The sequence below is a fragment of the Anser anser genome (genome assembly GCF_964211835.1).
Source record: "Anser anser genome assembly, chromosome: 8".
Lineage (NCBI taxonomy): Eukaryota > Metazoa > Chordata > Aves > Anseriformes > Anatidae > Anser > Anser anser.
The window spans coordinates 19,714,326-19,729,637 of NC_139728.1; the positions used below are offsets into that span (position 1 = coordinate 19,714,326).

At 37.1% G+C, this 15,312-nt stretch overlaps 1 protein-coding gene across 7 annotated transcripts in view; it reads left to right on the plus strand.

The window, feature by feature from the left end:
- Positions 1-2,867: 2,867 nt before the first annotated feature.
- LOC310903338 (vitellogenin-1) overlaps positions 2,868-15,312 on the plus strand; it is a 45,131-nt gene continuing 32,686 nt past the window's right edge. The window contains exons 1-9 of one of the 7 annotated variants that reach the window (XM_083846427.1): positions 3,897-4,101; positions 4,234-4,270; positions 5,270-5,290; positions 8,153-8,404; positions 10,582-10,743; positions 11,428-11,579; positions 14,305-14,455; positions 14,551-14,708; positions 14,831-14,996. In XM_083846427.1, coding sequence (XP_083702553.1) covers positions 4,100-4,101; positions 4,234-4,270; positions 5,270-5,290; positions 8,153-8,404; positions 10,582-10,743; positions 11,428-11,579; positions 14,305-14,455; positions 14,551-14,708; positions 14,831-14,996 — 1,101 coding nt within the window. In that variant the 5' untranslated portion in view covers positions 3,897-4,099. Of the gene's footprint in view, positions 3,835-3,896; positions 4,102-4,233; positions 4,271-4,309; positions 4,865-5,269; positions 5,291-5,532; positions 5,685-8,152; positions 8,405-10,581; positions 10,744-11,427; positions 11,580-14,304; positions 14,456-14,550; positions 14,709-14,830; positions 14,997-15,312 lie in introns of those variants that run through there. The other 6 variants (XM_083846425.1, XM_083846426.1, XM_083846430.1 and 3 more) reach the window with 6 other exon arrangements.

The window sequence follows — 15,312 nt, forward strand, 5'->3', positions numbered from 1 at the left end:
GGTGGCAACATATGCTGGTTCATATGCTCTCAGCACCTCCTGCAAAAGGGTTGCTGCTGAGTCCTTGCTGAACCAGGTTAAACTTCTTCCTGGAGTCCACCCTAAGGCACACAGGATGGCCTGGGTGCTCCTCACCTCCCTGTAATGTTTTATACAGTCAGAGGGCATTGGAATAAACTTTCTACAAGTATTTTTTCTTTCTGAATTAGCCGTGGTAGCTCCAAGCAAGCATGCAATTACAAGCAGTACCTCAGCCTATAGGCGAACAATGTATAACGCAGCACACAGAGCTCTCCAGTGTCCAATTTATGCAGTCACCATTTCATCCCCCAATTGACTGAGGTGGAGACATGATAGGGCTAAATTTCAGGGCTACCTGATTTCCCGTCATGACCAATGCCACTGAATCTAATCACTGTGTGACCATGAAGTCTAAGTTAGGGTTAAGATAAACTTGGAGAAATTATCTTCTAATGCAATAGAATTACATAGCAAACACCAGTCCTCAGATATGACGTGACTCAAATCTCAGATGACAAGTGGTCTGACATTTAACCCTACTAAATGACTTGGGAAATAGTATATACGGAAAGGAGGGGAAAAATCCTGAGGCTGCTTAATCAGTATGCCAGCTGATGAGCCAATGATGATAGCAATGACAGTGGACCACTAGACTTCAGAATGTGTTTTTTTGTATTTAAACGAAATTAAAACCCTTTGAACAACTTCGTAGAGCTAAGTTATATAAAAACAATTGGTTTTCAGACTGAGACAGCCAGAGATTGATTCCACACTGCCTCTCTTTTTCTCACGTTCATTCTTTGCTCTGGAAATGACAGGCAAATCCAGGCTAGACATCAGGAACAATCACACTAAGTTCATTGAAATGCACAAAAACATGTATTTGGTCTAACAGCATATATTAAAGTAAAACAAACTTATTTAAAAAAAAATAATTTACAGCAATACTATAACTCTAGATCAACAACATCTTTCAAACCATACATACTCCAACAGCTATACAAAATATAAATAGCATTTCTACCTCTTTCATTTTGCAAACATCGTATCTGATTCCCACAGCTATCACTCTATTGGTGGCGTGCCAGCATCAAACTGGGGTAACAGCAGGGAATTAGGCCTGTTGGTTTCTTTCTAGTTAAAGGAATGGAAGTGGGGGAGAAAAGAGAAAAAAAAATAAAAAAAGCACCTTTTAAAGCAAGCTAGTGTAACAGAATCCCTTTGTGAATGTACTAGAATCAGCATATGGCAATTTAGCCCAACCCAGAACACATTCTTATTCATTAGGCACTGTCCAGAGTCTCTGGAGATAATATCAAACATTATCTTGGAGGCTATGCTACAATAGGAAATGCTGAATATGTTGAAAAAAAGAAAAAAAAATCAATGAGTTAATGTTAAATATGAAACAGGTGGAAACTTTTTTTTTTCTTCTTCTTTTTTAATTTTTATATATATTTTAAGTAAGGCTTCTTCATCTTTAGGAATGAGGAAAACTGAAAACTAAAAATCACTTAGCTTAGCCAACTGATTATGTCTATTTTAACGTGCTATGGTTGCTTGGGAGCTGTTTTGCTAATCCCTGCTTTGTTGGTAGGCTATATATTAGCAGGATGGAAATGGCATCACTGCACCATAATTCAGCAACATGAATTCAGAACAAGGAGAGTGCAGAGCTATCGGCAGTAGTACAACAGCAGATAATAAGACTGTTACCCAAGCAGAATGTGTTATGTAAAGACAATTGCAGTGTAGAAGCAATAGCTCTAATCAGGTTAATTAGCCTGTATTCATGTTTCATTTATGGTGCAAGTGCCCTGTAAATTCAAAGCAGCCTACCTCATCTTACTGCAGCCCTTATACAGCCATCATGCATTCTCTAACACTCAATGCCATATACTCTCTTCCCTCTAAAATTAAAAAATCCCAAGATATTTCCCATCACTTTTTAAGAAATCCTTTTCTTCACTGTTTATATCTTTGAAAGAAAAAAGACACAGGTTGTGTGTAAAGACCATGCCCATATTAATGTTCCTTCCTCAGCAACTAAATTAAAAACTTAGAATTTGTTTGTGGAGGGCCTGATTAATTGTATTTTATTTATTTTCCTTTATTTTCTTGCTCACTATCATAATGTTTTGAATGTTTAAGAAGAAACATACTGGCTTTAAAAAACGTGGCTCTCACCTTTCCTCCTTTTATCCATTTTCTTAAAGTGATAGATGGCCTGTTTCTGCCCTCAGAGCTACATGGAAAGATGTGTCTCCTTTGGAGAAAGGATTAGAGACCAGTGCTGTGACTCTCAGATACTAGCTGTGTCCTCTCCACTTACTGAATTTATTAGGTTGCCCCTTTTTTTAATTTTTTTTTTTTAAGTAATAATGGGCGCAACAATTTTGAAATCACTTTCTCCTAACCCCCAACCAGAAAAAGCTAGGTAGAGAGGGGTTATTCAAAATAGAGAAGACATGTTGCAGATGAAAACACAGCAGCCTGAACAATATTAATTATTTCAGCTAACTATCTAGTAATCAGGTATCTACATACTGATTGCAAGCTTAGACTCCTACAGTAGTTCCCATTAAAAAAGAGAAATGCAATATTTTCAGTATCCAGTTAGAATAAAACTATTCACGTTATATCTCAATTATGAAGCCTTTTATTAAAATTGAAAAATGTTATAACGCCATATTAAAATGTGGGTGTCCCTTAATCATTATTTCAATATGTTGCTAATAATACAGTTTAAATTACTTGTCTGATTTATGTAGTTTCTGTGTTCCATAACATGGAAACATGGCCAGCTGAGCATGCTAACCCAGTGCTGTGCAGAGAGGCCAGGTTGCAGCACGACAAGCAGTGCAGACAGGCAGGGTGGCTGAAGCAGGGAGGTGTGCACACATCGTACTGCTGTGGTGCGTTTATTTCCATCCTGGCTGCAAGCAGCACAGCTTTTTTATAAGGCATTTCTAACTATATTTGACAGTACATATATGCCAGCCAAGGTATGCTGCTGGATTTCACAGGGCCTACAAGCACAGTGTGTCTCATCGTCTCTCACACACTGAGAAGCCAGGGCTGTTAGTTAGCACCCTGAAGGAAAACATGAGGGAAAAGCCATGTGCACTTAATTTTTCACCATCTAAACCCATGGCAAAGGAACATACCAATTATTAATCTCTTGTAACAGTTCATATGTCTATCGTATATTTTTCAATATTTTATTAGACACACATTTCCTTTCATGGAAGATCTGACTACTCATCCAGATACACATTTTCCCTTTGTGGAAGAAAGCTGCTATATAAAAACTCTCAGGGTTTCTGGTGGTGTCAGCAGAGAAGGTCCCCAGGCAAGACAGACCTCACTCCACTCACAGCTTCTCTCGTCTGCAAGCTGCCAGTGGGGCTGCAGCAAGCAAGGGCCTAGCATATGGCCATGTTGCCTGCCACCACAGCCCCAGCTCAGGTGCACTGGCACCACAATAATCACTTCTTTATTCCTCAGTCAGGTGGCATCACTCCAAGTGAATGAAGTAATCCATTAAAGAGACCGTTAGATGGGGCCTGCGTTAAGCATATTCTCAGGCTCCAGTGGTATGGGCCTCAGGACCCAAACTCAGGTTTCACTCTTCTCCTCCCTGATGAATAGCAACAGCCGAGAAAACCTTGTTCTCCTTTTGGAGGATAGAGTTCAGCTGCCTGACGATGTGCATTACTTGCATGGATGTTATACCTTTCACAGCCTCGAGGAAATAGCAGATATACATTCCTGAGCTCTCTTTCCTGCCCCCTCAATAACCCTTGTACCCAGGTGGGTTTTATGTGATATTTAATTTACCATTTGACCAAAAGACAAGCTTAAATTCAAAGTAAATGTTAAACACTTTAAAAATATATATATAACTGAGGTTAGGGAGGGAACTCGCTCCTGAATTAGCTTTGCTAAGGATTGATCTAAATGTTATGGCTATAAGTGGGAAGTTCTGAATACATTTTCCCCGAAGACTCAGCAGCCAAAGCCCCCAGAGAAGTCACTGAGAACTTGAGGCTTCCACTTCTCTGAGCTGCTTCCAGAAATGTACCTTCTGTTTTATTGCATTCTTCTTATAAACAAAGAAATTATCTTCCCTCTTGTTGTTATTTATAGTACAAATTTTGACCATTAGCCAGAAGCTAATGTGAAGGTTACACTGAAAATCTGTCTTCCCAGGTGTAGGCAGCAAGCAACACTTGCAAAAAGAGCTGTGGTAGGTACTGTGGAAAGACAGTTTCTCATTTCATGACTATGAGCTTAGAGGTATCTCAATCCTAAATCTATAAAATCAATTACAAACTCTCCTCTAAAAGTAGATGTACAATGTGACAGAGCAAGGTGTGTCTCCAAAGATGTGATCCTTAGCAAGTCAAAATTATCAGGACATCAAAGTTAAGACTGGAGAAAAGCTAACTTATTTAAGTTATTATTATGGAACTACTTTGATTTAATGTTGTACTTTATTTATTCTTTTACTATATTAACTACATGTCAAAAAAAAAAAAAAAGAAAAGAAAAAAAAGAAAAAAGAAAGCAAGATATTCCAAAAACAAAATTTCTGTTTCACATAGAAAGAAAGTTAGTTGAAATAATGAGGTGATTTGAAGTTGTCAGCATTCATGCCCTCGGAGATGTTTATTTTTTGATTGATCAATACACATTCTAAAATACAGTTATTTGTCAAACCAACTTGCCAAAAGGGGCATGTGATAGCACATGCCTTTATAAAAGGGAACCCAGCATGTTCACCTTTACTTTATCCCCATCATGAGGGGCTTGATATTAACCGTGCTTTTAACCCTGGTGGGTAAGTAACTTATCTGCTTTGATGAACTTAATAATAGATTCAGGAAGAGGTTTCAGAATCTAAGTACAGTTCACTTACAAAAATGAACTTTAAAAATTTTATTTAAATATTTTATATTAAATTTTATATTAAAATCATTTTATTTTTAAAAATTTTTTAAAAGCATTTTATATTAAAAAATTTTTTAAAAGCATTTTATATTAAAATGATTTTATGACAAATTTTTTGTTGTTTGATAAAAAGAAACTTCTTGTGTATATGCTGAGTTACAAGTAAAATTAATTGGAAAGAGTTATGCCATATGCACAAGATGAGATATAGTCTTTCATACTAAAATACATTAACATTTTGGGTTATTTTTGCTTTGTCATTTCATTACTCTTTTTTTTTTTCCTTCTCTTTCAGGGAGCCAGCATCTTAATTACCGTAAGTAATTTTCCTATCAGCTACTATAATTATAATGAGTGAAATTCAAAATAGAATCTGAAAAGTATATCAATGTTTAATACAATTTTGCAACAGCTAATTTTCTTCAGGTGCAGTAAAAAAAATGAACAAATTCATCTTTTTTGTTCCATACATTTTAATACAGTTACTTTAATATGTTCTATACAATCTCTATATCTGATATATCTCTATAACATTTTATGGGAAAAATTTCTTTGCAGAACCTGATTTCAGTGAAAACAAGGTTTATACATATAACCATGAAAGTATACTTCTCAGTGGACTTCCAGAGAAAGGACTCGCAAGAGCTGGAATAAGAATAAAAAGTAAAGTGGAAATTAGTGGTATTGGGCCAAAACTTTGTCTTATTAGGGTAAGAAAATGTATTCAATTTGAAAGGTAAAATTCTCTTCATACATTTTTTTAAGCTTTTGGGAAGCAATTAAGTTTCATCATATATTGTGCTTACTCAGGCAGAATGTAACTAACACTATTATTTTTTTATGCAGTGCCCTAAATTCTGTTTGCACTTTGCCAGGTAATTCTCAGCTCAAGCCAACCTTGGGTTTGAAGGATTTCTTCTGCTTTGTGGTCAGGGAGACAATGGAATGTAATTTGAAATGCACAATAATTTATTACTGGATCAATCCAATTGTTCCAAACTGTACAACCTAGGATTATTTAATCAACTGATTTCGTAACCAGCAAATGAAAGGCAATAAAACATGCAACAGTAGCTGGATGTGATTCAATATTTAGCATAATTAATGTCATCTGGTGGCTTCTTTTTCTGCAGGGTCCCAAATGACATCCTTTGTCATCCTCAGTTGTATATTTTTACTGCATGCTGAGTAATTACTAAGAGTTCTGATTATGCGAGAAACACTTTTGCCTTTAACAGAAGCCTATACAAGTTTCTAGTGAATGTATTGAAACACACCCCTCAATTGCTTCACACAAATTCTACTTAGTCTTCTGTGCATGTGGAAGAAAAATGATCTTTTTAAAAGCTTTTATTGGGCAAATTGAAAAACTGCAGATTAAAAAGACTGGTGACTGTCTGATAAATGCTTGTAAATGTTGTAGCCTTTCAGACTGAATTACCCTTCTGGTACTAGGTATTTTTATAAGTTCAAATTATAATAGAGCTAGACAGGAAACATTGTTTTTCCATGACCTTTGCACATAGCTGGATTTTTTTTTTTTTTTTTCAAAAAAACAAGGAAATAAGAGTCACACATCTGTACTGGTGAGTAGAAGACTTCCCTGGCACAGAGCAAGCAGAATTCTTATCCTTGCCCCATGGCCAGGGCAAGAGTATACATGTTGAAATGGCTCTTGGTATGCTGGGGTGAGTCTTCACCAGAAATTGACTCCTGTTCCCTAAAACCTTCCAACACTGTTTCACCTGCCATAGAGCATTTGTGAAAAAGTTTCAGTTTCAAATATAAATACTTTCTAGGAAGAAAGGAGGAAAAAAAAAAAAAAGGCACAAGGTTTTGAGGCAAGTTCTAAGTGAAAGGTAACAATATATTTATTCCCTTCTGCTCCTGGAGAAGTTTATTTTGCTGCTGTTATATTTAAATTAGTTTGGAGGGATGGTTCAGGGAATTAGTCTTTCATCTATAGCCTACTAGTTCGTATTCAGCCTAAGTAAAAAGCTCTGGTCCCTGGGCAGTTTCCAGCTGACAATTTTTTCATCACAAACCCATGAGTAGGAATTGCCAGCTCTGTTCAAAACTGAGCAGACAGCATAAGTCCTGCCTGGACCCTGAGGGCTCAGGAAAACTACCTCGTGCTGACCCTGCAGAGCAGCCTCAAACCTGCCCAAATGCAATATGCCAGAAGCATGTCCAAGAGGCAGCATGAGGGATTTGCTCTGTAACAGCCTCCTCTGTAAGCTTCAGTTACTGGGAATGGCAGTGATCTCCACCAACAATAACAAAAATAAATATGAAAGTGCAGTCTCCGACGATTTGCTCTATGAGGATTTAGTTTGTGTGGCTTTTTGAGAAATTAAATCGCATCTTGCATCATATTGCCAGCCTAAAGTGTCAGAGATGAGTCTCTTTAAATTGTCAAAATATATAGGAGGGAAGAGTCCTCTGAGAAACTAAGCTAAACATGCCCCATTCCCACGGGGTAGAAATCATTCAAGTTATACACAGTTTAGCACAACTTTCTGCTTGCTTGGATGTGCCCAGGTTGAAGCTAGAGCATGATGTGTGGAGCAGGGTTTGGGCCAGTGCCTGAGGCTTCGGCTCTTGTGCGCCACTGCAAAACATGTAGGGAAGGACAATTTTTGTAATCTGCTCTCCACTGCTCAAACTAATTATGACTATCTGGCTGGCCCAGCAGCCATGTTGTTATTAGTTTCTGACCGCTGTCTGTGCTCTGTGACCCCAGCAAGAGAGACGACAGAGTTCACAACAGGAGTTAATGATGCTTTATGCAACATTAACTTTCTCCTGCAATTTCCTGCAGATCTTCCGTACTACTTTTGGGTAGCAACCTGATTCATGCAGTTCTTCTCTGGCTCATTTCTTCATACAAGTCAACCTTTGGCAATATGGATTATCTCTGAAACAGAACAGAGTGCAGTGACTGTGGAAATGTCACAGTCATTTGCATTACTCTCTTTCCTTTTATATATATGAAAATATGTATATTTGTATGAACTATGTTAAATGACAACTACAACTACAAGTTTTCCCTTTGAAGAGAATTTATGTTATTTAAATGTGTATTTTTGAAGTGAGTAAAATTCTAGTTGCTTACATGTATTGAAAAAAAAAAAATGAAAAAGTTAAAGAGGAATTATATTCCCCCCTTTTGTTCTAGATTCACTCAATCGAAGCAGCAGAGTACAATGGCATCTGGCCTACAAGCTCATTCTCTCGATCACTGAAACTGACTCAGGCACTAACTGGACAACTTAGTAATCCCATCAAGTTTGAGTATAGCAATGGACACGTTGGAAACCTCATGGCTCCTGATTCTGTCTCGGATGATGGTCTGAACATATACAGAGGGATTCTGAACGTGCTGGAACTCAGTATGAAGAAGATGCAGCATTCATACAGTTTACAGGAGGTGAGCATTTTGTCTTGGCCATTGTGGTTGCTATACAAATAAATAAGCCTTCTCTTCAGATTCTTCTACTATATTTTCTGAATTCATCCCTGATAAAAACTTCAATACCAAGAAACACCTAAGCTTGGGTAATCACCATTTGGTTATTCTTATGGAACAATATTTGATGGAGCTGTAGCTAAACAGGATGACAGAACAGTAGATTTTTAATCTGATTGATCAAAGTATTTCAGCAAATACATTTGCAGTATTAGACCCTTACAAACTCTGGCTTGCAATTCTAGGAAAAGTAAATTCCTGTGAAAGCTGAAGCTTATGTAAAATTTGACTACTGTATTAAAACAGGCTTAAACTTTGCAACACAAGATTAAAGCTAAAATAACAGCAATTTGACTTTTTAACCAATCATATATACTTTAATATCTTCTAGCTCCTCTTTTAAAAGGAAAACAGTACATATGCTATGATATTACTGTAATAGATTTGACAGCTTCAGTTGATGCTCTGTTGGAATTTCCACTGTTTTTCAGGTTTTAATATATTAGTCGAGGTAAATCATCTGATATTACTATTCACCATAGAAATTGCAATGTGTTTGGCTTTTCCAAAACTGTATTTACATTGATTAGACTACATTTGATTCAGAGATCAGCAAAAACCTTGAAATTATTATACTTTCATGTTATTTTTATTGAAAATGCAGACCAGAATAACTAATTTTTTTTAAATGTGTTTTTATGTAACTGGAGCTCTTTCTCGGAAAGGAACTGCATTATTTAATATCGTGCTGCTTGTTGCACATAAAAACCCGGGTGGTGGTGTCGCATATTCTGCAGCTCTATTTTCTCATATCTAGTTTTACATCTTCATTCTTTCTAATTCAGTTAGCAATATGTCCCATTCTCATAGCTGAGCAATATATGTGACTTCACCTCCTAAAATTGTTTCCAAGTTTTCTTTGCTTTTCTCAGGCAGCAACTGATTAATGAGCATTGGCACACTTGCTTGACAATCTCAACTCTCTCTGTAAAGGAAAATAAGCATTATTAGTCCCTGAATACAAGCTGCACACAGGTTTAAAGGACTAAGCTGGGCAAGTCTACTTCACAGCCTACAAGGTGTAGGGCAAGGATATCTGAGCTAGCTGTGAATTAAATAACCCTACAAGTCGAGTAATGCATGAGGCTAACTCATCCCACCAAGCCACATTCCCCTTTAAAGTTTAAATGTCTCTACCTCACCCTGAAGTCTGCAGAGGAGCCCCATACCTATATCTGCAGAGTACAAGTCTTTTCGAAAGCCTGCATGTGGGTTCTTATTCCTAGCCCTTACCGAAGCCACTGTGTCTTCAGGAATGCTGTTAAATCAAAGATAGAGTGGGTATGACTTGCCTTGCAACCATCACATGACCATTTTGCTGTTCTGACATAGCCCAGAGCTGCTCTCTGGAGTGGCTATGGTATCAATAACAATAAAAAAATCATGAAAATAACCCTTCCTCCTAAAATGCAATCAAATATTTTCCTCTCCAAAACCTCCTCGCTGACTGAGGAGATTTAAGAGCTCTTATAAATATATATGCTTCAAATATTATTGAAGATCTGAGCTAAAAATGCACACTCAAGAAAACCCACAATCAAAACCCTGCTGTCCTGAAATTCTTTTTACTTCTTGCTGTTCGTATCGTGACAGATCACCTGATATTCCAAGGCCTGTTCCATAAGCATTTTTAAGCTATCTATAAAAGCAAATTTTAAGGGCAGAATGTCATCTCCAACCTTAAAATACTTTGCTGTTGAGATTTCATTCTGACTGATCACATTATTTTGGCACTTTTTATTAATATTCCTCAAATCGTATTTCATAATCAACAGCTCTAACTGGAAATCACTACCCATCTTTTCTCAGGCTTCAGATCTTGTCTCAGGGAAGCTCTCAAATGTTTTAGTTCTCTCAGGGAAAGTCTGGTTTGGCTTACTGGTAACCTGTTACATGTAAAAAGGAAATGAAAGTACAGATCATCCCATTTTTCCTTCTAGAGAGTACAATGAATAAAAAAGCATGCACTTCCATCAGAAATTTTGAAAATATAGAATTAAACAGCAGAGTCCATGTGAGGAATTGATGGAGCTTTGTGGAGGGGTAAACTTCTAAGATCACTATCTCTATTTTGCCAGGCTGGGATCGGAGGTATTTGTAACACAACGTATGCAATTCAAGAAAACAAGAGAGCAAACCTAGTCTATGTGACCAAATCCAAGGACCTGAACAGTTGTGAAGAGAAAGTCCAAGTGGTCACAGGTTCAGCATACACTCATCCATGCCGGACCTGCCAGCAGGTAAATTAGAGCAGTATCATGTTTACATATTTTATAGTCATATGCAGAGAGACATTTAGCATCCACATTATCCGATGTTTTGTAACACCCAAAGTGAGAGAAGAGTCAGTTCTGTTATATCTATTGACTTTTTTTTTTCTGTATGAAAATGAAATCCACAGAGCAGCGGAGGTCTGTGGTGCAGACTGTTGTGTACTATACATATACCTCAGCTGGCTGGCTTGGAAACCATTAATTATCAACATGAGTTAATTCACCTCCTCTGTTAGGAGAGAGGGAAAAAAAAAAAAAAGCTAAGTCCAGTTTCTATTCAGGATAGATACTTCTGTGTCGTATTATAATCCTGTATTTGAAATAAGAAATTGTGTGGCTTTTACTGCTGCTCTGCCCAGCAAGCGTCTCTCCTTCCCAAGGCAATAACCAAAGACTTACACTTGGGAAAAGAAAAAAACAGTTAACAGTTAGGAGTGTTACTAGCAGTAAAAGAAACGGAGCCAAGCAGCGTGCCTGACCTCTCCCATGGAAGTGTACAGGCAGAATTCACATCAAGTGCTCATGTGGTCAATGAGCAAAACAGCCCTGGAAAATAAGTGGGTTGAAGTGGGTGATGTAATAGCTTCTAGGCACAGAATTTAGAAGTTAAATGACTTTCTATGTTCTTTGTTACTTTTTTTCATTATGAAGAGAAACAAGAATTCCCGGGCAACTGCTACTTACAATTACAAAATTAAATACGCACGTAATGAAGCTGTAATCACACAAGCTGATGTTGAGGAAATACACCAGTTTGCACCATTCAATGAGATAACAGGAGGAAATGTTATAGTGGAAGCAAGGTACTGTACATATGCCTTCAATTCAGCAGCTAACTCAGCATCTCAGTAATCTGGTCAAACTCCATAACTGAAATAAATCCTTTACTTCCACGGTCTATTGTTTGCCAGTATTTAATTACATAAAACCCCAAACAGTTCATAAAAACAACCTTCACTGTTAGTTGTAAATCTGAAACATGCACATCACTATCCAAATTTTGTTAGCTAAACTTGGCAGGGTTTGACTATTTTATTTCTCAAGGATATTTGATTTATGTCATAAAAGCCAAAACAAATGTAATTCCATCTGAAAAACTGTGAACTAATATATTTGCAGTAAAATACTTTGAAAGACAGTTACTCACTGAAAGAGAGTTCCCTGGAAAATAATAATGCAGTAAGAGACCCTGGAGACTAGTTCACGAGAAAGCTAGGTAGGACTTTGGATTCCGATATACTTCCTAAGTACTGTGGGCTGCTTGCAAATCTTCCACCAAAACTGTTCCTTGATAGGAAATTGTTTTTTATTGCAAAAAGATTGGGAACAATACATGTCAAAATTTTGCATGTTTTTTAAACAAGTTTGGGGCAAAATGAGAACATAGTTGTCTAAGAAATTAAGCCTCTGCTCAAGATCCCAGATTTTCAGTGTTTTAATTATTTTGATTTGTCTGCATCAAAATAATCTATTGAAAATTTTTTGCTACCTGCTTTAGTAAAGAATTCTGGTAGACAGGGTAGTCCAACTGAATATCATTTTCTGAATGAATGTCACTGTACAGAAGTTATACCTTAATCCCACTCTTCAACTGCTGTAATCTTGCATTGCTCCATTTTCTGTAAGAATCTACTGGTATAATATAAAGTTTTGGAAACTGCAACATCAGAAATTTCATGTCAATAAAACAATGATTAACTTAACTAATATGATAAATATTTTCAGTTTGGTTAACCAAAATAAACAGAACAGTAAAGATGAAAGCAGCTTTACTGTCTCGCGCAATCTAGGTAAAGATGGATACAGCTGTAGTATTTTTATGAAATTATAGGCTGCTGTGAATGATCATTAGTCTGGGGCCAGTGCTGATTTCAGCTCACTCTCTGCTAGCCTACATAGACTGTCATCCTTACTATTCTTCTTCAGGTATAGAGCCCCCAGAAAGGGTAGTACCTTTATTCTTCCCCATTTTCTCTTGCATGATCTCTTGCATTGCCCAGAAGAAAGGGCCAAACATAGCTGGCAAGATATTGTTGTGTCATACAAGTTTTCAGAAGTTAATTTTGCAATACACTCTGTGTTAAATAAATAAATAAATAGAAAATCTAGCAGCAAGGACTTAAAACATTTGGAGTTGATTTTTTCAGACCTGTTCAGCATAAGACTCTTACAGCACCTTTTAAAGACAAGAGAGGTTTTACTTTTGTTTCACCATTTAAATCCTATCTTTAGTATTCATTTGTTCTTCCTTTTGGAGTCTAACATTTTCTCATCTATTCTAGGAAGATATATCCCTTCCCAAAACAATGGAGATGAAAACATAATAGATCCATCACATTTTCAAAAAGGGAGTTAAATCTGCCAAAGTGTACCTGATGTTATACTTTCTGATCCAAAGGCCTTTTCAACAATATTATATAAACTTTTATAAAAAAGTTATAAAGTTAAAAAGTATAAAAAAAGAAAAAAATCTCTTCTGATTCTGTAGTTATTTCTATTCAAATTCTAGTGGCTTGTCTGGGAAGTAGTTGTATGATATTTTCGGCAGCCATTCTCTGTAATCCGTACAGAAGGAGTAGATAGAAAGTGATACAGGAGATCATCATAGAGATTCCAAAATAAACAAGCCAATTTTCTACAGAGATTTTGAGATACTGTGTAGTACAACAATATTGCTTTTGGAATGTTTTCAGTTGTTAAATACAAATGCCTAAATTTATTATAGTGTCCTAAATGACCTATTTTAAACATAATTGGTGTCATAGGATGCATCTCTTTAGATGAATATTGAGCACAGACAGAAAATGTTTGCAAAGACAGTCTCTAATTGGAATTATTCCTAATAACAAAGGATAGAGGTTTGGTGCTCTTTGAAAAGTTTCCAGAAACTTGAGTACTTTTCCAAAGAGTAATCCTGAATTTATCTGTCCCTCTTTGGGAAATCCAATTTGAAACTTCATGAGAACCTTTTATCTTCTGCAGTCCCCAGGACATTCAGCTTGCCAGGCAAAATGGGGAGGAAATAGAAATAGAGCAAATAAAAAGACTATAACATTTCTTATTGTATCTAACAATTTTCAATTCCTTTTGAATCATCCAGGAGGCACAGACATGTGAAAGCTTTCATGAACATCTTAAAAGGTTTAAATTAAGTGATAATTTCTGAAAAACTTTCCTACCAGTTATTTTTCCCTAATCCTTAGTTTACTCCTTAAGACACAACACACAGTTTCTGTAATTTTTTTTCAGGTCACAGCTTCTCACCTCCCACTTCTTCCATAAATTCTCAAGCTGTGTTATTCCAGTTGAAGGAAAGACTGGCTCTGATCTGAGCCCTGTTGAGTAAATGAACACCTTCTCAGAGTACAGTTCTGAGCATTGTGTCCTAATGCCATCTGTTTGTAAATATCTTTACCCCTCAATAACCAAAGCCTTTAAAAAAATGCAGCTGCATGGTAATGCAGAGAGGTAGAAAGAGTTTGTATCGTGCATCTTGTGATGTTCTCTCTCTGGTTTCCTCCATTCCAGGCAGAAACTTGCCTTGATTGATGTGCAAAAGCACATGGCAGAGGTCCCACCAAAAGAATTCCAGAAACGTGGGTCACTTCAGTACCAGTTTGGCAGTGAACTGCTTCAGCTTCCTGTCCACTTATTCAAAATAAAAGATGTGGAAAGCCAGGTAAATTCAGCTTCTGACAGACTTTTGGCTGGAGATTAGAATCAGTGCATGTGGGAAACAGCATGTGAGCTTCACGCATTTTAATCTTCCTGCAGATAGAAGAAAGCCTGCAAGACCTAGTAGAGACCACATATGAACAGCTTCCCAGTGATGCACCAGCGAAAGCCCTCAAGCTTATGCACCTCTTCCGTGCTGCAAATGAGGAGAATTACGAGTCAGTGTGGAAACGGTTCTCAAATCGGCCAGCGTACAGGTACAAACAATACAAGTAGTGAATCTTCTACTGATAAACCATGTCAGCTCTGTTGGAGGCCATCTGGAATTATTGTGTTCAAGTACTGATCTGGAAAATGGTCCTTGCCTTTCCCATTCCAGGCGCTACTTTTTGGATATACTTCCTGCAGTGGCCAGTCACCGTGCACTCAGGTTCTTGAGGCATAAAATGGAAAAACAGGAGCTCACCAACTGGGAAGTGGCTCAGTCAGTGCTTGTGGCTCTGCACTCGAGCACACCAACTCAGGACGTGATGGAAGAAGCTACAGTAGGATTCTTTAAACACTCAAATCACTCTTTACTGATTTTAACATATGCTGTATTTATTACTTTGACAAGATTGCAAAGGCTTTGAAAATATAAAGGTTTTATATCCTCTAGCGAAGTTGAAAGGAGTTTATTTCCTGAGTGTCTTGAGGGGAGGAGAATGCAAATCAAAAGGGCAAAAATGAATCCAGAATAAAACTGGAAAGAAAGAGTGAAATACTCCCCAGTGACAGAGGTTATTGTTGCAAACAGTGGTTTCTAGTCTTCCTTTGTCCAAATGTACTTTATAGTTACATCAGATTGGATCCCTAACAGAG